The sequence below is a fragment of the Asterias rubens genome, chromosome 13 (genome assembly GCF_902459465.1).
Source record: "Asterias rubens chromosome 13, eAstRub1.3, whole genome shotgun sequence".
Taxonomy (NCBI): domain Eukaryota; kingdom Metazoa; phylum Echinodermata; class Asteroidea; order Forcipulatida; family Asteriidae; genus Asterias; species Asterias rubens.
Window position 1 is genome coordinate 11967661 of NC_047074.1, and position 23111 is coordinate 11990771.

General features: G+C 39.8%; 3 protein-coding genes across 3 annotated transcripts in view; 1 reads left to right on the forward strand and 2 right to left on the reverse strand.

Moving 5' to 3' along the window:
• The first annotated feature begins 780 nt into the window (after nt 1–780).
• LOC117298735 (UDP-glucuronosyltransferase 3A2-like) lies at nt 781–5144 on the forward strand. Its single transcript, XM_033782054.1, has 3 exons — nt 781–1379; nt 3232–3544; nt 4839–5144. The coding sequence occupies exons 1-3, from the start codon at nt 781–783 to the stop codon at nt 5142–5144; spliced, it is 1218 nt and encodes a 405-aa protein (XP_033637945.1).
• Nucleotides 5145–12459: 7315 nt separating this feature from the next.
• LOC117298736 (UDP-glucuronosyltransferase 3A2-like) lies at nt 12460–17131 on the reverse strand. The gene is made up of 5 exons (XM_033782055.1): nt 16533–17131; nt 14800–15115; nt 14030–14258; nt 13035–13254; nt 12460–12739 (listed from the first exon to the last, which is right to left on the reverse strand). Exons 1-5 carry the CDS (start codon nt 17129–17131, stop codon nt 12460–12462), a joined length of 1644 nt encoding a protein of 547 aa, XP_033637946.1.
• Nucleotides 17132–20393: 3262 nt separating this feature from the next.
• Nucleotides 20394–23111, reverse strand: part of LOC117298301 (collagen alpha-5(IV) chain-like) — a 51879-nt gene continuing 49161 nt past the window's right edge. The window contains exon 39 of the mRNA XM_033781454.1: nt 20394–22655. Within this exon, the coding sequence (XP_033637345.1) occupies nt 22398–22655 (258 nt within the window). The 3' untranslated portion in view covers nt 20394–22397. The remainder of the gene's footprint in view (nt 22656–23111) is intronic.

Consider the following 23111-nt stretch of genomic DNA (forward strand, 5'->3'; position numbering starts at 1 on the left):
ATGGCTAGCAAAACTAACTCATGTAATGTTCCTTTAAAAGAAGAGAAATCGTTGCGGCGTCCAATCGGAGCTGGCGGGGACGAGCAACATGTTAATTAAACTTGCCCATAATACGCAGCTTAATTATTTACAGAGCGACTCAAAACTATCAATTAAAGGCAGTGTACACTATTGGTAATTGTCAAAGACTAGCCTTCACAGTTGGTGTATCTTAACGTATGCATAAAATAACAAACCTGTACAAATTTGAGCTCAATCGGTCATCGAACTTGCGAGATAATAATGAAAGAAAAAAAAACACCCTTGTCACACGAAGTTGTGTGCGTTTAGATGGTTCATTTCGAAACCTCAAGTTCTAAATCTGAGGTCTCGAAATCAAACTCGTGGAAAATTACTTCTTTCTCGAAAACTATGGCACTTCAGAGGGAGCCGTTTCTCACGATGTTTTATACCATCAACCTCCCCCTATTACTCGTGACCAAGTAAGGTTTTATGTTCATAATTATTTCGAGTAATTACCAACAGTGTCCACTGCCTTTAAAAGAAAACTTCAAATATAACCACAATCCAACGAAGAAATACCAGACACACATACACACCTGTATTATATTTAGCCATAATTATGTGTTGTTTAAACACAATCCATGAGCTTTGGATCTGTTATCTACAGTCGGGTCAAAGAGTCATACCATGGAAGTAGTCTATTTCTGCCTTCATGGTTGTACATATAAATATATATATATAGACCAACTTATTATACCGGAGGCATAAATGAAAAAAATGGCACCGTCCGTGTTTTCAACCACTGTAGTGCTTTGTTTTTGCTTCATTTTGGTACCACAAGACACAAATGCGGTATCCCCGACCCCAGACAAGTACAAGTTTCTTTACTTTCCCGTCGTTTCGACCGGCAGCCACTTCATGACCATAAGCCAATCGGCAAAAGTTTTGGCTCGACTGGGCCACCATGTTACCTTCTTATCCTCAAACGATGCACCTAAGTGGCAGCAGGCAGACGACGCGGATTTGTTCTCGCACGTCGTCTTCAAATCACGCTACACTCAGAATGACGTAAATAACGCAGCACAGGAGTTATCCCGCACCACGCTGAGAGGTGAAAGCAGGAATGGTTTTTTTATATTCAACACGATTTACGACTCCGTTGTCTACGGAAACCCTTCTATAGTCGATGTATTTTTAGGACAATGTGACGACTTACTCTCGGACGACCTCGTCATTGCGAAGCTGAGATCGGAGGAGTTTGACATGCTGGTCGGCGATTCCAGTAACCTTTGCAACTCAATATTGGCTCAGAAACTTAACATACCTTTTGTCCTGTGCAGTAGTCTACCATCAATACCAGCCGAAAATAGACTGTAGTAGGTATAATTTTTATAAAAAATACGCTACTGGTAGCAGTTTGACATTTATGTATGATAGGCCTAAATGTAGTTAGCCTTTTCTCAAGGCCTTCGTAGACTTTATTCAAGTCCAAATCATTTTAGGGATAGGTTCTGGAGACCACATAATAGGTACATAATTATATAGGGACCCCTCGCACGATCGAGAACGGGACTTGAATCAAATATGAGGCCTTCGTGGCGTGTGATGAACAGTGGAGCGACTGGAACAGAAGACCACGCCCACGAGTCGAGGTGGCGATCGAGTAGCGGAGCTGTGTCACTTGCGTGCGTGGTCTCTCGTTCCAGTCGCTTTAGATCGCGGCTCTCCAAAAGCCACGAACGCCTTGACAAAAGACTAATGTTACAGTAGTAACCACTGTCTATTAAGAAGATGTTTGGAGCGGTCAGCATGCGAGACGCCGTACCAAGGAGCGCACCAAACGTAAAGGGACAAGTTGCCTGGGGCAGGCGAGTTTTTAAAGGACAATAGACCTTATGCATTGACGTCATCCAGCGGCCATCTTAGTGGAAAAACGGTGACGAAACAATCGAAACGCACAGATTTGTACGCGCGGCGCACAGGATTGGCCAATGAACAACCTCCTTTTGACCTCTAGGTGAGGGCGCCCTACTGAAATGACGTCATGTGCATAAGGTCTTTATAATGATAATAATAATAATATAATAAAAGAGAATTTATAAAGCGCCGTTTTTATGCCAGGCCCCAAGGCGCTTTCCACTAAAATAAACGATATTTTAAAAACTGCACAAAATATAGAAAAGCCCGTTTAAAAACCACAAGAAGGGTAACAAATTTTAACAAAACAAAACCACCAGGAGCAAAACCAAAAATGACACCAGTTAATCTAATTTTTAACAGCTTTTTGGGGTCGACCTGATCTGGAAACAGGTCAGGCCCATGGGTTCCGGAATCCGGATTAAGTCGAACCAAGATCAATTCTAAACCGAAAGTTGTTCGAGTGTCATGCATTTCAAAGAACTCAGTATAATTTTTATAGCTATTAGAGAAGGTATTGGTCCGGTGCTTCTGGCAGTTTATGGATGGTGCATGCATACCAAACTACCCTTTACATGACTCGACTTCATATTTCAACAATATCAAAAACTTAAATAATTTGCATTGCTCAAGTGCTTCGAGCACTTTACTGGTAGCAGTGTAAGACTAGCGGGTATCTGTGGTTAAAGGCAATGGACACTATTGGTAACTACTCAAAATAATTATTAGCATAAAACCTTACTTGGTAACAAGCAATGGGGAGAGGTTGATGGTATAAAATATTGTGAGAAACGGCACCCTCTGAAGTGACCTAGTTTTGGAGAAAGAAGTAATTTTCAACGAGTTTGATTTCAAGACCTCAAGTTTAGAACTTGAGGTCTCGAAATCAAGCATCTGAAAGCACACAACTTCGTGTGACAAGGGTATTTTTTTCTTTCATAGTTATCTCGCAACTCCGACGACCGATCGAGCTCAAATTTTCACAGGTTTGTTATTTTATGCATATGTTGAGATACACCCAGTGAGAAGACTGGTCTTTGACAATTACCAATAGTGTCCACTGCCTTTAAATAATTTGCATTGCTCAAGTGCTTCGAGTACTGTATTGGTAGCAGTGTAAGACTAGCGGGTATCTGTGGTTAATCTTACGGCTAATTAATAACACAAACAATTACTACAAACATTGAATACATAAACTTAATTTACACCCCTTTAAAAATCAAAATAATAAAATAAAAAGGAGAAACCAATACATGTATAGTATAGGCTGACCCTACCTCTATGACACCTATTAATTTTTCCTTCTCTAAGTTACGGAGTCCCAGCAGATCCATCATACATCCCAGAGTATACCACAAGATACACCGACAAAATGACCTTCTTTCAACGGGTCCATAATGTCTTAAGCTACGGCGTGCAGGACTTTTTTCTACGCCAATATCTGGAAATGTATTATCCACTGAAAGTCAAACACAACATCAAGCCTGAGATGAGTATGCTGGATTCTCAGCGCCAAGCTGAGATAATGTTCGTCAATGGGAATTATCCTCTGGAGACGGCCCGCCCACTTAACCCCAACACAATTTTCATCAACCCCGTTGTTGGGTTACCAAGTAACCAAGTGGTAGGTTTTCAAGATCTAAGTTCTTATTGTAAGTTTTGCGGTGACGAAACAAAACTCTGTATTGAGTAGTGGTGGGTGTGAGAACTTTACTTAACGTAACTTAACTTAATGCATTTATAAAGCGCTTTAACACTGTTTCAAAGCGCTGTACAGCCAAGAAAAACATTAAAATACAGGATACAAATATTAGCAAAAATAGCGATATGGTTTTAAAAACACACAACAGTTAAACAAGTAGCAACAATTTAGTAAAAATTGCATTACAAACATTCATATTATACAGAATAAAATACAAAAAAATAAGCGTCAGGCGGATTTGTAGAGTTATAGTGACCATTTTGTTACACGATGTCACCGCAAACCTTACTGACTTGGTATTTTCCAACATGCATTTATAGCCTTAAGTATTAATTTGTGTGTCAACAAAAGAGCGACCGTGTACATTTCCGGGCATTTTCAGGCAGGCAAGATGCTACAAACGCTGGTTCACACTTAATTCAAGACACAAACAGAACTGCTGATCAGTTTATTAATTTTGGATGTTTACCCATACACCGATGTGTGTTAGCACTGTATACTCAGTACTTTCCCGAGTCCTGTAAAAAAATATCACAGGCATGTTACTCGGGTGGGATTCGAACCCACGACCCTTGCAATTCTAGAGCAGTGTCTTACCAACTAGACTACCGAGGTTGCCCGGCAGCTAGAGGCAGTTCGAATCCTATGTTTTGGCAGCGGGTACCGCAACGATAAATTAGATGTTAAATTGCTGAACAATGGGCCCTTTCTTCAAACCCAATCTATTATTGACTAAACAGAATCAGCCAGTGCAATCTAAGGTAAAATGTAAGGCGTCTTCCTTTAGGCCGGCTGTGTACAACTCGTGCCTGCAGAAAGTCCAGGCTCTGTGGTTCTTTTGTAAACATTTGATGGTAACCTGTTGAACATTCACGATCGGAAATTATTAGAAAATGAACGAACAATAGTGTTCGTATGCAGCTTTTGAAGTTTTTATCAAAGTGATCTAAAAAACGCGTTAGGTGCTGGAACCATAAAGAAACTCCAGTAGTTTCAGGGTAAATCCTGCGGATGTATGTACCAAAAGATCCCGTAAAATGTCTTTATTACGCTTGATGTGTACGTGGCGTTAAGAATTCATTTTATGCGGGAAATCTAAACAAACAAAACTATAAAACAAAGGAAAAAGAAGGAGAAAGCGGATTTTCGGAACGGTATTAGGGTTCCCTGACCTTAAATTTAGTGTTATGGTTTCATGAATTTCTCTCCCCCAAAGGTTGACGAAGATGTGGCAGAGTTTCTGGAAACGGCACCGGCTGGTTTTGTTATCTGTTCATTCGGAAGCTATTTCACTATGATGGAACGAGACACGTTACAGATGTTTGCTGATGGGTTTGCCCTGCTACCGTACCGGGTGCTGTGGCAGACCAACGGAGACATGTCTAATATCAAACTGGCAGACAATGTCAAGATCGTGAAATGGGTGCCACTGGCGCAGATCATGAGTAAGTGGATTCTCATAAACTCCCGGATCAGAATTATCCCGGATTCTGCGTTCCAAAGTGGGTCAGACCATTTCTGAGTCTGGCTGACCCAGAAAATGGTAAAACAAATTGAATTTTAACTCAGATTGTGTGCCACTCTGACTCATTTGGGGTCATTTTGACTCTGGTTAAAAACTCCCCTGATATGGATCAAGCCTCACAGAACCTGGGTCCGGATCAATTCTTACCCTGATATTTTTAACTCAGATTGTGTGCCACTTTGACCATTTTGCGTCTTTTTTACAAAGATTCCGGTCAAAATGAACCAGATGGGTCAGGCCCGCTCACAGAACCCGGATCCGGATCAATTCTGACCCTGATGTTTTTAACTCAGATTTTGTGCCACTCTGACTCATTTTGGTTCACTTTGATTCCGGTCACAATTAACCAGATATAAAACTAACACATGACCGTGACGCTCCTCAGATTCAAATGTTGACATCTTTTTCTAAAAATGCTCATTATACTATCGAAAGCTGCTTAAAGGCTTGAACAACCAAAAGGGTGGTGCCATTAATAGTTATGTCCCTGTGACATCAAACGTCCCGGTGACGTCAGTCTTTTAGACATCGGGGGAATGACAATGTTTATCATTATGCTGCATGAGCACTGATCGTTACACGTTAGTGGTTTGACTTGTCATTTATGCAGACCACACGAACGCCAAAGGGATTGTTTCTCACTGTGGGATTAATAGCCTCCTAGAGGCAACGTTGGCGGCGCTTCCAGTTGTTGGGATACCTATCCTGGTTGATCAATTCAACAACGTAGACAAGGTAGTGGCATATGGTTTTGGCATCGCCCTGGAGTTCAACGAAGTGACACCACAAACATTGAGTTCAGCCATCACAACAGTTGTGGAGAAACCAAGGTAAGATATTTGACTTGTGATGAGTCGATTGGCTTCACATTTTACGCAAAGACAGTCAGATTGATAGACCTGACATCAAGTCTTTTACAAACATGAAGTCTTTTAAAGTCACCTGGAAATATAAAAAACATGAAGTCTTTTAAAGTCACCTGGAAATATATATATATTTTTTTTCAAATATTAGAGTATATGTTTATGAACAATCAAATATTTTTTGAGTAATTGTTTGTAACGATTTATATGTTTACAAAAATATATAAAATTGTTTGGGGGTGACTCCGCCTATCCCCTTCTGTGACGTCATTCGAGGCAGACTTTGCCTCGATCGAACATCGAACACACGTACGTGCAAGTACATTCAAGTCCTAGTCGTGAGTTTGTACGTTTCGAAAAAAAAAAATTATTTCATTTTTCCGGCAATGACGACCAGGTGTATTGCTGCTGGATGCAGCAAAACAACTAAAGATGGGGTCAGTTTGCAAAGTGGTCCGGTCCGACGTCTTTTCCAGCGCTGTGCAGCAAACACTTTGAGCCGTCGTGCTTCGATAATCCGGACGTAGACGATGTGACCTGTGACATCACATGTTTACAAAAGAGCCAAAGAACCTGGACATACTGCAGGCACGATTTGTACACAGCTCAAATAAAGAAAACATAAGATCTTCTATTTTATGGAAATTGCACTGTCTAATTCTTATCAACTTTTGATATGATGAAAGGGGCACATCTCACAACCCGTCCAGCTTTTACTTTCATAAGTCTTGGATTTATGTGGAAATTATGACACAAAATGTCAACTTTCCATTAGGACCAGTGTAGTATCTTGCCTGCCAGAATACCCAAAGAATGCACAAGGTCACACTTATTGTATAAAACAAAGTTCACATGGTCTATACACCACACATGTTGACATGAAGAGAAAAGTTCTTTTCCAAAACATGACGCCATTCCAACAATTTTTCTAGCTAGTGGGAAGTCAAAGAAGGTACCTGAAAGACGTGACGAACCTAAAAGAGCATTTGCCTAACATGAAAAAAAAACCGGGCATTGTTTCAATTTTTAGGGCATGTTTTTAGCTTGCGCCAAGCGTCACTATCTTGTGTTGGCACTGCATGTGATTCACCGTGCTGGGTAATCCGAGTAAACCGTCCCGCACAGCAGCCATACAGTGCGTCCAGTCTGCTCCGTGCCAGACGTAGTGTACGGGGACTACACGTTTTATCTTAAAATATCGCGCCTCGTATGACGTCGCGAACTTCGCCCTTTCGGGTCGGGCCTACTTTTCAATTTGTAAATAAAATGGAAACTAATTTTTTCGAACCTTAGTTAACTGTTTATTCATATTCCACTCATCACTTATTTAAGTGACAAAATCTTCTTTTTTTTGGACAAAATACCACTTTCTCAAAAACTACATTACCTCAGAGGGAACCGTTTCTTTTACACTATCAATAGCTCTCCGTTGTTTGTTACTAAGAAAGTTTTTGAGCGATAACCAATAGTGTCCAGTACCTTTTAGACAGTGGACACTTTTGGTAATTGTCAAAGACCAGTCTTCTCACTTGGTGTATCTCAACATATGCATAAAATAACTAAACCTGTGAAAATTTGAGCTCGATTGGTCGTCGGAGTTGCGAGATAACTATGAAAGAAAAAAACACCCTTGTCACACGAAGTTGTTTGCTTTCAGGTGCTTGATTTCGAGACCTCAAATTCTAAACTTGAGGTCTCGAAATCAAATTCGTGGAAAATTACTTCTTTCTCGAAAACTATGTCACAATGTTTTATACTATCAACCTCTTCCCATTACTCGTTACACCAAATGAGATTTTATGCTGATAATTATTTTGGGTAATTACCAAAAGTGTCCACTGCCTTAAAAGTCTTTTTTTATTCTTCACCTCTCAGATTTCGCGAGAGGGCGCTACACGCATCCAGGATTTTGAGTGACCTGACGTCATTTGCGCCCCCAGCTAAGACGCAAGCTCATTGGATCTTACATGTGACCAAGTTTGGAGGCGACCATCTCCGTCCGCCAATCAATGATCGTTATTTCAGTAATCTACTTGACGTGTATTTGTTCCTTGTTTTGATTCTGGTTTTGATCTTTGTTTTCAATGTTTGTTTCTGGTATTTTTGTTGCGTTCGAAGATGTAGGCGCAATAAGCAATCAAGAAAACACAAACAAAAGTAAACTCTATTTCTGTGGTTGATTTGTTTACCCTTTATATACATGGATGTGTGATAAGTACTGTACATCCGGTGTTTTTCTGAGTCCCAAATGGAAACAAATTCACACGCAATGCAAGAGTACAAACAAACTGATTTTCTGTATACTTTTTTGTGTCAAACTACTATTATAAAGAGTAAAACGTAATGTGCATAAAATGACAAAGTGATAAATTGGCCACAATTGATCATCGAAGTGGCAAGAGAATAATGAAAGCAAATCACCTTGTTGCACAAATTCGTGGTGGGTGTGTGTTTTTAGATGCATGAAAAGGCTTCAGGCCTGAAGTCTTTTTAAGTATTATTTAAGTGAGAAATTACCTCTTTATCGAAAACCATTTTTCTTCAGAGGGAGCCGTTTCCCATAATGTTTTTATACTATCAACAGCTCTACATTGCTCGTTAACAAGTACGTTTTTATGCTAACAATATATTTGGAGTATTAATAGTGTCCATTGAATTTAAGCTTATGTTTTTCAAAAATGTCTCACTTTATTGTAGACGTGTTGATGTACAATTCACTGACAGAGAGCAAACCCGGACTACGTCACCGTTACGTTTGAAATAAATGTATACCCGTAATGTCGACTAAAAATACAAAGCGCCACCAATAGGTTACTCGGGACAGGCTCTTCCTTTTCGATGCTCGATGTGTCCTGGGGAAAACATCATGCACATTTTTACAAAAATCAATGTGTGTAAAGACCTAACATGAATTTAATTGTATGCTACTTTTACTGTTTGCTTGAATGTACACAAAGCGGTGACGACTTACTCCGTTTATGGGGAGTAGAAGTCGGGCATCGCGCAGTAGTCCCAACTTAGTTCAATACCTCATACGCCTTCAGATAGGGAACTTATCTCGTCTTAAGTCCCTAAGATTAATCCTAGGTTAGGATGAGTTTGGTGAAATCGACGGCTGGTGCCATAACTTTGCCTGCACTCAAGCAGACAACCGAAAATGCAGCTGACAAACATCACCTTAGACTTGATTCAAGTCTTAGATCGCGGTTATTCTTCTGCATAAAATTATATATCAGCCACGGAAAACGCCCCCACATAGTTATTAGCTATCACGCGCACTAAGGCTAAATGACAAAGATTGATCACAAGAGGGCGCTGTTGGTAGCGGCTATCGGACGGAAAGCCACGATCAAAAGACTATAGAACCAAGTCCAACATCACCACACACACAGACATGGAAAGCTTACGTCACTGCACGTTTATCCAATGAAATCATTGCGTCAATGTAACCATTGGGTCTGTAAAATCAGTAGCCATACCTGTCTTCTTCTTTATTTTGGCAAGGATATAAATAGGGAACGAGTTTACTGTTTTATCAACTTGGCTGGTTTGGTGGGATGTAAAATAGCCAGAGACCTGCCTCGTGTAGATTCACCTTTGACCAGTGTATTATTAAGAGTATTACACACCTCCAACTACATCTAAGGCCAAGTAAAAAAAATATATACCAGTTGATCGTCCGGGTTTTTCCAAAAAGAGGAGGATGAGGGTCTTTTAATGTTTTATTTTTCATTTCTACCAAAGGTGGCCACCGAGCATTTTTATTCAAAATTTCCACTTATTTAGTTTAAAAGTCACAGCTTGCTTTATGTAGTTACAAGTTATTAAACGATTAATGAGTTTAATGAGAAATACACAGAAGATTTTTCCTTTAAAAACGAAAATTTAAATAACAAATTAAAAAGGATGTGGCCTCAAAAAAGGATGAGGAAGGGGACGATCACTTTGTTGTTCTTTTTTTAATCTAAGGTACTGTCTTTGTTTGTTAACCAATAATAGTCATAGGCCTATTATTTGAGCTGGAGCTCTTCCTGTATTTTTAAACCTGTCCCTTAAAAAAATGTTGTGAAACAAATCGTAAAAAATTTAAGCAATTTATGGTGTCCTAGGGAAATCTTTCCCCCATATGGGAAATGACCATGGGCTGCATGACAGCATGATTTCAAAAGAAATGTGCACCGTTGTTCGCTGAATGGGGGGACAGAATCTCATGCAACACCGGTGTCTTATGCAATTATGTCCTCTCTATGCAATACTATCCGGAGGACATTACTGCATATACAATAATGTCCGCCGGACGGTTTTGCATATGCAATCGTGTCCGCCCGGACGTTGCTGTATAATGCAATTGTGTCCGCCGGGACAAATTTGCATGTGCAGTTGTGTCCGCCCCGTGCAAAACCGTCCTTGCAGTCAATTAAACGCCCTCGGTAGACGGAGCACGTTCGTCACGGGAAATGTTCGGCCGTTGGGTATTCGCTGCAATCATAAATACGTGAATAGTCATGCTGCATATACGTAGATGTTCAGTGCATGCACGCTCGCTTACGTGTGCTCATACATGTAAAGTCATGTACATGTCCGCCGGACGGTTTTTGCATAGCCCCGGACACGATTGCATATGCAAAAGTATCCGGAGCGGACAGCATTGCACGGCAGATACAATTGCATCTGAGAGCGGCTTGTCCATAAAGGCAGGAAAGGTCTAACAAACCTGGAGGAAAGACAGATAAAGGTCACTGCATGGTAATGACCAACACTGTTAAACTTCAAAGGTTAAACAGATAAAAATCAGCAGAACATTTTTGCCCATAAAGGAAGGAAAGGTCTAACAAACATGGAGCAAAGACAGAAAAGGTCGGTATTAATACCAAATACTGTTTGACTTCGGAGGTTAAACAGATAAAAATCAGCAAACACGTTTGCTAAAACTTTTTTTTCCAATTGGATGATGTTTTTTATAAACTCTGCTTTATTTACCTCAAGTGCCGGTTGATTGGTGTGATTATCTTGTTTGATCAGAAGCATGAGTGGTCCTGTTTATAACTGGATGTTTGTTTGGCTTAAAAAAGCCTTGACTTATCGTACGAACTCGAATGCACTTTTCTTGAAAATAATGCTGACTATAATTATATTACGCCCTTTCACACGGAAGCAAGTTAGCAAGGGTCCCTTGCTAAATTATAGCAAGTTGGTTATACAAATTAAAAAGATGTACCTCATAAAATCCCATCAATTTCTTTAGTGTCCAAGGTCCCTTGTCCGACATTGCTACATGTTGTCAGAGGTCCAGAAAGCTTTGACCAATGACGTGCGCGAAATCATCGTGTGATTGAAAACGTTGTAATCACCCGACGAAAACCATGCACTAAAAGACAACGGACACTGTTGGTAATTGTCAAAGACCAGTCTCCTCACTTGCTGTATCTTAACAAATGCATACAATAATAAATCTGTGAAAATTTGAGCTCAATCGGTCATCGAAGTTGCGAGATAATAATAAAAGAAAAAAACACCCTTGTCACACGGAGTTGTGTGCTTTCAGATGCTTGATTTCGAGACCTCAAATTCTAAATCTTAGGTCTCGAAATCAAATGCGCTGAAAATTACTTCTTTCTCGAATACGTCACTTCAGAGGGAGCCGTTTCTCACAGTGTTTTATTCTATATCAACCTCTCCCCATTACTGACCAAGTAAGGTTTTGTGATGAAAATTATTTTGAGTAGTGTTACCAACAGTGTCCACTGCCTTTTAAATAGAAATATTAATCGTTGAGACTGTCCGTTGATATTGTAGCAGTGTCAGTAGACCTCTGTGCTTCCACTATTCATTGTTCTTGCCATTAGGGTTACGCCATAGTTCTGCTGTTAAAGCCAGTGGACACTATTGGTAATTACTCAAAATAATTGTTAGCATGAAACCTTACTTGGTAACGAGTAGTAATGGGGAGAGGTTGGTAGTATAAAACATTGTGAGAAACAGCTCCCTCTGAAGTGACGTAGCTTTCGGGAAAAAGCATAATTTTCCACGAATTTGATTTCGAGACCTCAGATTTAGAATTCGAGGTCTCGAAATCAAGCATCTAAGAAGCACACAACTTCGTGTGACAAGGGTGTTTTTCTTTAGTTATCTCGCTACACCAACGGAACGACCAATCCAGCTCAAACTTTCACCAGTTTGTTATTTTATGCATTATGATACACCAAATGAGAAGACTGGCCTTCGACAATTACCAATAGTGGCCAGTGTCTTTAAGTCATTAAATGTAACTAACTTAATTGTGTTAGTATTATGTAATAATTGAATCGGTTGTTTTTACCTTTGTATAACGATAAACACAAGGCGTGTGAAATTGTTTCCGATGGGTCTCGGGAAAACACCGAGTGTAAAGGGGCAGTGCGTAGCACACATTGATATTATGGGAAAACAAGTCCAAACAGAAATATAGTTCACTCTCTTTTATCTTTCCCTTGATTGCGCGTACATCTTCGGACGCAACAAAAATACAAGAAACAAACATTGAAACCTAAGATCAGAGCTAGAATCAAAACAAGGAACAAATAGACGTCAAGTAGATTACTGAAATAACTATCATTGATTGGCGGACGGAGATGGTCGCCTCCAAACTTGGTCACGTGTAAGATCCAATTAGCTTGCGTCTCAGCTGGGGGCGCAAATGACGTCAGGTCACTCAAAATCCTGGATGCGTGTAGTGCCCTCTCGCGAAATCTGAGAGATGAAGAATATAAAGAAAGACTTTATGGCACTGAACACTATTGGATATTACTCAAAATAGCATTGTTAGCATAACAAGTTACTTTTAACAAGCAACAGAGAGGCTGTTGAAAAGTGTAAAACATAGTGAGGGACGGCTCCCTCTGTATAGTTTTTGAGAAAGAGGTAATTTCGCACTCAATATTCAGGCCTGAAAGGACTTAATGTCAAGTCTACCAATGAGCCACTTGCCGTCTTTATAATACATCCCATGTGAAGCCGATCGACTCATCACAAGTCTAATATTTACCTTGGTTTCTCCACAACTGTTGTGATGGCTGAACTCAATGTTTGTGGTGTCACATCGTTGAACTCCAGGGCGATGCCCAAACCATATGCGACCACTTTGTCTATGTTCGAGAATTGATCAACCATGAGAGGTATCCCAACAACTGGAAGCGCCGCCAACGTTGCCTCCACGACGCTATTAATTCCACCGTGAGACACAATTGCTTTGGCGTTCGTGTGGTCTGCATAAAATGACAAGTCAAACCATTCACTTATATTTTAACAACATCGCAATAGTTGACGTAAATTGTCATGCTGCGCAAAAATAATGTAAAATAATGTCAACTTCCCCAGAGTCTTATCAAATCGATGTCAAATGTTTCAATGATGCAACTTGAGGCCCGGTATATTATACTATGATTTGAGTTTTCAAGAAATAACAACATCCTTCAGAAAATCTACTTTTCTTGTCCTGCCACTAAGTGCTAAAATATCAACAGCATACAGAGTAAAACATGCTAACTACTAAGATGGAGACTTCACACTTCTGTGAGGCCTGACCAATATCTGGGTCATTATGACCGGAATCAAATGGCCCTGAATTGGGTCAAAGTGGAACACAATCAGAGTTTAAAACATCCGGGTCAGAGATGATCCTGATCCGGGTTAGAGATGATCCTGATCCGGGTTATGTGAGCGGGCCTGACCCATCTGGGTCATTATGACCGGAATCAAAATGACCCATATAAGGTCAAAGAGGAACACAATCAGAGTTTAAAACATCCGGGTCAGAGATGATCCTGATCCGGGTTAGAGATGATCCTGACCCGGGTTCTGTGAGCGGGCCTGACCCATCAAGGTCATTTTGACCGGAATCTGAAAAAGAACCTAATTGTGTCAACGATTCAATTTGTTTTACCATATTCCGGTTCAGCCTGACTCGAAAATGGTCTGACCCACTTTGGAACACAGAATCCGGGATAATTCCGATCCGGGAGTTTATTAGAATCCACTTACTCATGATCTGCGCCAGTGGCACCCATTTAACGACCTTGACATTGTCTGCTAGTTTGATGTTAGACATGTGTCCGTTAGTCTGCCACAGCACCCGGTACGGTAACAGAGCAAACCCATCAGCAAACATCTGTAACGTGTCTCGTTCCATTACAGCGAAGTAGCTTCCGAATGAGCAAATAACAAAACCAGCCGGTGCCGTTTCCAAAAAGTCAGCCACATCTTCGTTAACCTTTGAGAGGAAATTTGTGAAACAATGAAACAAACTTCAAGTTCAGGGTGTCCTAATACCGTTCCGAAAATACGCTTTTTCCATCTCTTTCCTTTTTTTTTAAAGCAGAGAATGATGTCTAACAACATTCTGTTCAGCAAAAAAAAAAACAAGCAGGATACCCCCCTCCCGCCCCCCCCCCCCCCCCCCCCTCCCGGTTGTACATGTGACTTTGTACTTTAGCCAGTAACCTTGTTTGGGTGAACATGTGGGAAAAGTAGGTACAAAACTTTATGCTTAGAAATGTGTTAAAACTCTAAACACTGTTTACAAAGAGATTTTGGCATGACGTCACCGCCTTATGGCCCTTTCGAATCCACGGCTTCAGCTCGAATTTCGGCGCAGGCTAGCTATAAAGCCCCGCGGTTGTTTCGACAACATTGCGCTTGCTTTGCGTACTCGCTCATCAGGGATTCAGACGAAAGAACGGAGCCTGAAGCCGAATCCAAATCCGAATCTGTGGTTTCGAAAAGGGCCATTTTTGCAGATCTTGAAAACCTACCACTTGGTTACTTGGTAACCCAACAACGGGGTTGATGAAAATTGTGTTGGGGTTAAGTGGGCGGGCCGTCTCCAGAGGATAATTCCCATTGAAGAACATTATCTCAGCTTGGCGCTGAGAATCCAGCATACTCATCTCAGGCTTGATGTTGTGTTTGACTTTCAGTGGATAATACATTTCCAGATATTGGCGTAGAAGAAAGTCCTGCACGCCGTAGCTTAAGACATTATGGACCCGTTGAAAGAAGGTCATTTCGTTGGAGGTGTATCTTGTGCTATACTCTGGGATGTATGATGGATCTGCTGGGACTCCGTAACTTCAAGGAGGAAAACAAGATACGTTTCAACGTTTCAATGTACTACATGCATGGTTTCTCAAGTTTTTTTTGTTTTTTTTGGGGGGGGGGTTTAAATTAAGTTTATGTATTCAATGTCTGTAACAATTGTTTTTGTTACTAGCCGTAAGATTTACCAGAGACACCCATAGTCTTACACTGCTACCAATAAAATACTCAGAGCGCTTGAACACTTCTCAAGTGAAAAGTATTCGAGTATTAAGGGTAGTGTGGTCAGTCAGAAGCCACAAACTGCCATAAACACCGGACAAATACCTTCTTTGATAGCGACAAAAGTATACTGAGTTCTTTGAAATGCATGACGCTCTAACAACTTTCGGATCAGAATTGATCCGGGTCAGACTTAATCCGGATTCCGGTCCCGAGGGGTGACCAGTTCGGATTGGATTGACCCGGGAAGTTGTTTCATAAACTCGTCAGCAGACAAGGGGGTGTGGGTATTATAAGTCGTTGGACTGCACTTCCCAAATATTCGAAGTTTAAAACTTGCAAACAATACCGATCGAAAATGTATGTTACAACGTATTTACCTTGAATTCAAATGAACACTTGGTGTTTTTGTAATTATTGGTTATCCAAAAATGAATTTCAATCCTTAACCCCCACAAATAACAAATGACAAGTCTTCTTTTTGAAAGCGTTTGATTGGACAACACGTATCACGCAGCAATGTTTACAAATGTATAAAGTGAATAAATTTAAATATCAGGAAACTGCGGGGTCGTCAAGTCCCTGTCCCGGTTTCTGATGCAAGGCGATGGGACTGAGAGTAAAATGAATCTCAAATGATTTGGACTTGAATCAAGTCTACGAAGGCCTTGAGAAAAGGCTAACTACATTTAGGCCTAACATACATAAATGTCGCACTGCTTAAAGTAGCACATTACTAAACAAAATTGTGGTTAAGAGCATCGAATTCAAGTTCTGGTGCTAAGTCACCAGAGTGTTGGTTCGAATCCCGGTCGTGACACTTGTGTCCTTGAACAAGACACTCTACTGTAATTGCTTCTCTCCACCCAGGGGTAAAAAAGGGTACCTGGTTGAGGTTGAGGGTTGGGTTAGGTTGGATTGAGGTTGATATGAAAAAGCCTTTGGAGGGATATAAACTGTCCTCGGGTTGTATACTCCCAAGGGAGCTGAGAAACATTAAAAGGGATGTTATTGGCCCTGTAAACAGGGCACTAATGTAAGGCGCATTGATACAGTTATAGTGAAATGCGCTATATAAGAACTGTTATTATTATTATTATTATTATTATTATTATTATTATTATTATTATTATTATTATTATTATTATTATTATTATTATTATTATTATTATTATTATTATTATTATTATTATTATTATTATTATTATTATTATTATATTATACTTACTACAGTCTGTATTCGGCTGGTATTATTGGTAAATTACTGCACAGGACAAAAGGTATGTCCAGTTTCTGAGCCAATAAAGCATTGCAAATTAGACCGGAATCGCCGACCAGCATGTCAAACTCCTCCGATCTCAGCTTCGCGATGGCGAGGTCGTCCGAGAGTAAGTCGTCACATTGTCCTAAGAATACATCGACTATAGGAGGGTTTCCGTAGACAACGGAGTCGTAAATCGAGTTGAATATAAAGAAACCATTTCTGCTTTCACCTCTCAGCGTGGTGCGGGATAATTCCTGTGCTGCGTTCATTTCGTCAGTCTTGGTGTAGCGTGTTTTGAAGACGACGCGCGAGAACACATCCGCGTCGTCTGCCCGTTGCCACTTAGGTGCATCGTTTGAGGATAAGAAGGTAACATGGTGGCCCAGTCGAGCCAAAACTTTTGCCGATTGGCTTAAAGTCATGAAATGGCTGCCGGTCGAACCGAAGGGAAAGTAGAGAAACTTGTACTTGTTTGAAGTCGGGGATACCGCATTTGTGTCTTGTGGTACCAAAATGAAGCAAAAACAAAGCACTACAGTGGTTGAAAACACGGACGGTGCCATTTTTTCATTTATGCCTCCGGTATAATAAGTTGGTCTATATATATATATCTATATGTACAACCATGGAGGCAGAAATAGACTACGTCGATGGTACAACTCTTTGACCCGACTGTAGATAACAGATTCAAAGCTCAAGGACTGTGTTTAAACAGGCGATTTCGGCATCTTGCAAACTCGGCACAAACTCGCCACCTTCCACACTCGGTACCAGCACACTCGGCACCTAGCAAATCTCGGCATCCACAAACTCGGCAAACTCGGTAATCGTGTAAACAAAAGACTGGCTAAATATATAAACAGATTTGTGTGTTTGGGTGTGTGTGTGTGTGTGTGGTATTTCTTTCTTCATTTGATTGTGGTATTTTAAGGTATTTTCTGGATGGTTTTGAGTCACTCTGTAAATAGCTAAGCTGCATATCAGGGCAGACTAAAATAAACAACATGTCGCTCGTCCCTGCCTGCTCCGATTTCGGACGCCGCAACGATTTTCATTTATTTGTAAATAAAAACAACAAATAAAAATCAACTTGTTTTAACGAAATCTATTATCGGGAGTCAATCAAATCCACTCCACAAAAAAACTATATATGTGAACGCCAATATTGTTGTTGCTATACAAACTGTGGATATTTGTTTAGATTTGCATTTATGGCTCTCCGTAGTTTTCCAAGACCGGTTGGCCAAAATCCCGGGTTGCAGGGTCTATTATGGTGGCCATCTTAGACATGGTGGCCATCTTAGACATGGTGGCCATCTTAGACATGGTGGCCATCTTGAAGGAAAAAACACAACATTTGAAAATAACAAGGACCTCCTATTATAAAAAAAAAAATAAAGTCCAGACGAGCAACATGTCGTTTTTTTTTACTTGGCCGTGGTAGGTTGCGGTACGGAAGGTTAAAAGGACATAAAATATTTTCATCTCCAGACCAATCTTATGCCGTTTATTTATTTATTTAGTTATTCATTTAAACCTGTAGACGTATGATTGTCATGATTATATACCTCCAAAACACTGACTAAATCCCACTAGAGAGCGGTACTACATACAACAATCAATCAATATAAATGCCTCGAAGTTGAGTGGTTTTCTTTTTATTTTGCGAACTAACACGGTCGGCTATTTTGTGAAATTGTATTCCACAAAATGGCATGCCGTGTTGAGTTCACGACATATAAGGAATTAAAACCGTGCAGTGTCGAGGCATTTTGTGTGGATCGTTATATTCTACTTTTAAAACATTCTTCCAATCATATGGTTTTCAAACGCTTTACATGGACCAACTCGCGATCCAAGGCAACATGTCCCTTTAATATAAGGGTTTGCATTGCCTTTAAATGGACACACATGGACTTATTTCTCGCCATTTTACTTGACAGTGTTGGGGTGGCGTCACTGAACATACTTATACATAATCAACACTTTGGTCTGAACATGTGACGTCATACTTCGAGGCTCAAGAATTACGCCAGAGAGTGGCCTCAAACCTAGTCCATAATCACCTTTCACCTACATTCATTTTACTTTGATAAGGTACACAGTGCCAAACGTCAGCTCAGACCAATAACAAGAAAGCTTACGTCACTGCACGTTTATCCAATGACTTCATTGTATCAAATGAAATCACTGGTGTGCTGAAAAGCAAGTAAGCCTATATGTTTTTACCTCTGTGGATAAAAACAGGGGACCAGTCCATCAACACTCAAGCTTTGGGCTCGACTTTCACAATTTTTTTGAATGAAGGCTCATTCATGGTGACAGATTTCCTTCTACTCTCGACCCTGAAAATGACATTTATCTATAAAACAACCAAATAATGGTCATGCAAGGTTACAAGCCAACACAAAAAAACACATTCTCCTGAAGACGAGCAGAGTATACTGCTCGAAACGTCGAGACCAAACCGGCTCTTTTCAGAGCCAACACTCACCCTAAGAGATTTACACATGGTTGTACCCGCACGTTTACTGTTTATTTATAGTTTCTTCTTTTTTTCTCCACACCATGCAAAGCTTCAAAAAATACTAACACAAAAAACTCATTTTATGTAAGGATTTTCAGTCATGTATGCAAATTTATTCCAAAACTGTAACTCAAAATTTACAATGATTAAATGACAGAAACTGAACCAGAATACGAGCATGGATTTGCACATGATGGGGAATATTTTTCTACAGTCGTTGAATGTTGAGACACGTTTTGATCATTCTTGGTATTGCGATTATTAAAAACCCAGCATATAGCCTATCCAAAAGGATGAGTTCTCACAGTAATTACCGAACCTTAAACCAAAGTATCGATGTATAAAACAAACTTCTTCATTGAAGAACATTTACAAAAGCGATTACAATGATACAGTGCTCCACATTTGAATGTGAACTTGACATAATGCAGTACAAGTCAATGCAGTACAAGTGCAGCACAAATGCGGTACAAGTTCGAATTGTTTAGATGTTGTATAGTGATGCTTTTACCAAAACATCATGCATACTTGTACACCCATTCTCAAAAGTGCACCATGGTGGGGTATTCCGTAGTTCTGTCATTCGTCCCCGCACTAAACAGCTTCCCAAAGACTTTGTACTCACAACTTTCCTGTGGAGCACCCCGGTGTGGCGGTTTCAGTCTTCCGCCGTGTTCAGTTTTCCGGGTGACGTAGCCGGACATTTCACCACGCTGTTGGAACGGTTTAAGCTTTCCGGCGTGTTCAGTTTTCCGGGTGACGTAGCCAGACAAAAATACAGCCGCGAGTACCCTGGCGAGTACTGTAGTTCTCTCACTGACCCCAAATTGTTTATTACGATTCTTTTCTGTTTAGTCACATTCTCTTGCCCCATCTTTACACGTATTCATGCGTACAGCTGTAAGCAGGTCACACTGCTTGTGCCACACCAAATTATCTCATACGATCCACGCGTTCGCCGCTCGTTGTACTCGTGGACGCCGCCATGACAGCTACCGGAGAGTAACACGGATGACTCAATACAGCACTAAAAATGTACTACTTATGCTTGCTGTGCGCAGGCATCGCATGACGTAATGTTACCGTATTTGGTCATTCGGAAAACTGAACACGGCGGAAAGTTGAAACCGCCACACCGGTCTTTTGAATTCCCATATGGATCGTTTTTTTGTTTTCCCTAGGGTACCGAAACTGAGCGAAAACATAGCATCGTGAAAACGCAAACGCCGATGGAGTTTAGTTTTTAAATAACAGTTTTTAAGGACAATTTTTCTACAAAATACATGTACACAACACGGTTCAGGAGTAATGTGTGTTTATTACCGTTTGTCAAGAAAATACAAAACGAATTTAATAACCTAAATTAACCTAGAGAGTGATACCAACAATTTGGGTGTGAACTCCTTAATCTTATCAGACCATTACTGCGAATCATTCCCCAAAATATTCCATGTATCGTTTGCGTCCACAAACATGTAGAAAAATATGACCGAAAGGTAATAGTTTGGGTTTCGAGATACCCTACTAGAAGGCAACTTTCATGAGTTTTTTGTTTTGTTTTGTACGACTATTTCTCCATTGGTTCCAAGGCTTGTGATGTTTGGTCCAAAAGTAGATGACCTAAAATGGAGTTTTCTAAAAGTTTACTGGATTTTTAAAACGAAATGCATCGACAAAATTTTACCTGGGAGTTGAAATGTCAAAATAATAGATGTACACATGCATTCAATATTCCGTTGATCGTACACGAGAAAAATTACAAACCGTTTATTTTCTTATGAAAGAAACGGAGGTTAAATTTTCTGTGAAAATAGCCATCATCTGTATGTTTATACAGGCGTTTTATGACTTGGCGGTCTAGCACACTAGACTGACTTTGGGTGGCTATGGTCTACAGAGTGTGGGTTCAAATCCTGGCCATGACATGTGTCTTTCAGCAAGACACTTATTAACTTTAATTGATTCTCTTCACCCATGGGTAAATGAGTACCTGTGGGGCAAGAAATGGTTATTGTGGTTGATTAATAATAAGAATAATAATAAGACTTGTAATGCGCACATATCCACCCTGCTGGGTGTTCAAGGCGATTGAGCCTAATGCCATGGCAACAAATGCTGTAATACTCCCCAGGGAGCTGCGATGGTTTACATAATAAATTAAGCAGCAGATACCTGCGTAATGTCTTACATCAAAAGTTTGTTATATTAAACTCGAATGTTGTTGCAGTTTCCGCGTTCTTGTTGATTATTAATCACCCATCAAAGTTGAGGTATTGGCTTATACAAATTGTTGTATCAAAGTTCAAGTCAGAAAGATTCCGAGAACATTGTTAAGTTCTTGTTTTTATTGAACCAAAATCGAGTCCACCAAAAACATGTTGCAGCATTCTGAAGTTAATACTACTTTATAAAAAAGACCACCTTATATATTAATCACATTAAATCTCACAAGATCTAAAACTACTATATTATTATTTTTGTAAAATAAAATAAGGAAGAAAAAAAAGTTACAATAGGTTAACACCCTACGAGCACCAGGTTATCGATGAAAGGCATTTACAGAAAAATTCGAAATCAGCTATAATAAAAAAACGTAAAAAAAAAGCAATTTTACATAGTTTATTATTTTCCTTTAAATATAACACAAGATAACTAGCTCATCTTTTTTTTTTATTACACACTAAAAAAATAACAATGGTAATAATTCATCTACAACAGTTATTCAAATTACTTGTTTTAAAAAGAGTGAAAATTGCTGTTTGTGATCGTACATATAAACATAACAAACTGTGATTATTTAAGACATGTTGTGTTTGTATCCTCTAAAGCAATGCATGCACTATTTTGTTATGACGAATAAATGCATTAAAAAAATCACAACGAATGGTTTTCGCTACGTTTTTAGCATAATAACCATTATGTACAAGTTAAAGGAGCAACAATTATTTATAATAATGAGTTGTGGTATGTTGGAAAATTTAAAAATATTAATTTTCAAAATATGAACTTTGTGTCATTTTTGTTAAAATACCGGCCGGCAATCGCTTAAGATGATCCATGAATATGTTTAATGATCATGATGACATCAGGAAGACTTTGCATTAATTTTTACGAGGAATTTAGCGGACTACATTATCTAAGGCACTTGTATCACCGGTCTCGATTTGTTTTGTTTTTTACAAAAATAATTCGGCAGTTTATGCTGGTCTTCGCTGATTGCGGTATAATCGGCACTTTCTTCTTTTTTTGTATAATAACTGACTTAAAATAAGATTGTCGTATACCTGGTTGGTAACTTAAGTTTATCTACTGTCGCGCATGCAGACTTGGCACCTACTGATGCGGGTTAGCAGGGCACCAGCTTTGAGGGTTTCGGACGTTGGGGAGCTGAACTCGTCGTCAGAGTCGACTGTGGTCAGCCAGAAGCTGTAGGTGGTGGCGTAGTAGTTGCAGCGGCCGTCACCGTGGCATTCAATGAAGGGGGAGGAACGGAAGTCCTCTAGGCAGGAGCCGGGCGAGGAGAGAGCCTGGCCGGAACCTTCCGCTCCAGCTCCGGTGTGCTGTAAAGAAGAAACCAAAAGTATTAATAATCCTCGCTTCTTATATAGCGCTTTTTCACACCCATAAAAGGGCGTATCAAAGCGCACAGTATTTTTCATGCAAGGTATGTGGAGCTAAGATTTGAAGTATGAGACCTGTTCCTTGAAAGCAGCGTGTAATGGTTTACAAGGTGCGGAGGCGCTATATGCAGTCAAGTATTCATCATTAAAGAAGTAATTGTAGTTTTGAGGTATATTTTTATGGTACTGATCATGTATAAAATCTGTATATTTATTGTATTGTATTTGAGGATTAGTGTGTTATTTTATAAGGCGAGTCCAATACTTGAAATTTCTGTGGTTGTTTTTAATCGTTAACATTTATGTTAAAAAAAAAAAAAAAAAAAAAAAAAGCATTTTTCAAAAGGCAGAATTTATGGAAATTTGCCCTGGGGATAAAATCAGCTAATTTGTTTG

Excerpts from the sequence above, each read along its gene's own strand:
- LOC117298735 (XM_033782054.1), top strand. The coding sequence starts at position 781 with ATGGCACCGTCCGTGTTTTCAACCACTGTAGTGCTTTGTTTTTGCTTC. Across the intron at positions 1,380-3,231 it reads CCAGCCGAAAATAGACTGTA|TTACGGAGTCCCAGCAGATC; the intron begins GTAGGTATAATT and ends TCCTTCTCTAAG. Across the intron at positions 3,545-4,838 it reads GGTTACCAAGTAACCAAGTG|GTTGACGAAGATGTGGCAGA; the intron begins GTAGGTTTTCAA and ends TCTCCCCCAAAG.
- LOC117298736 (XM_033782055.1), bottom strand. The coding sequence starts at position 17,131 with ATGGCACCGTCCGTGTTTTCAACCACTGTAGTGCTTTGTTTTTGCTTC. Across the intron at positions 15,116-16,532 it reads CCAGCCGAATACAGACTGTA|TTACGGAGTCCCAGCAGATC; the intron begins GTAAGTATAATA and ends TCCTCCTTGAAG. Across the intron at positions 12,740-13,034 it reads ACAGTTGTGGAGAAACCAAG|ATTTCGCGAGAGGGCACTAC; the intron begins GTAAATATTAGA and ends TTCATCTCTCAG.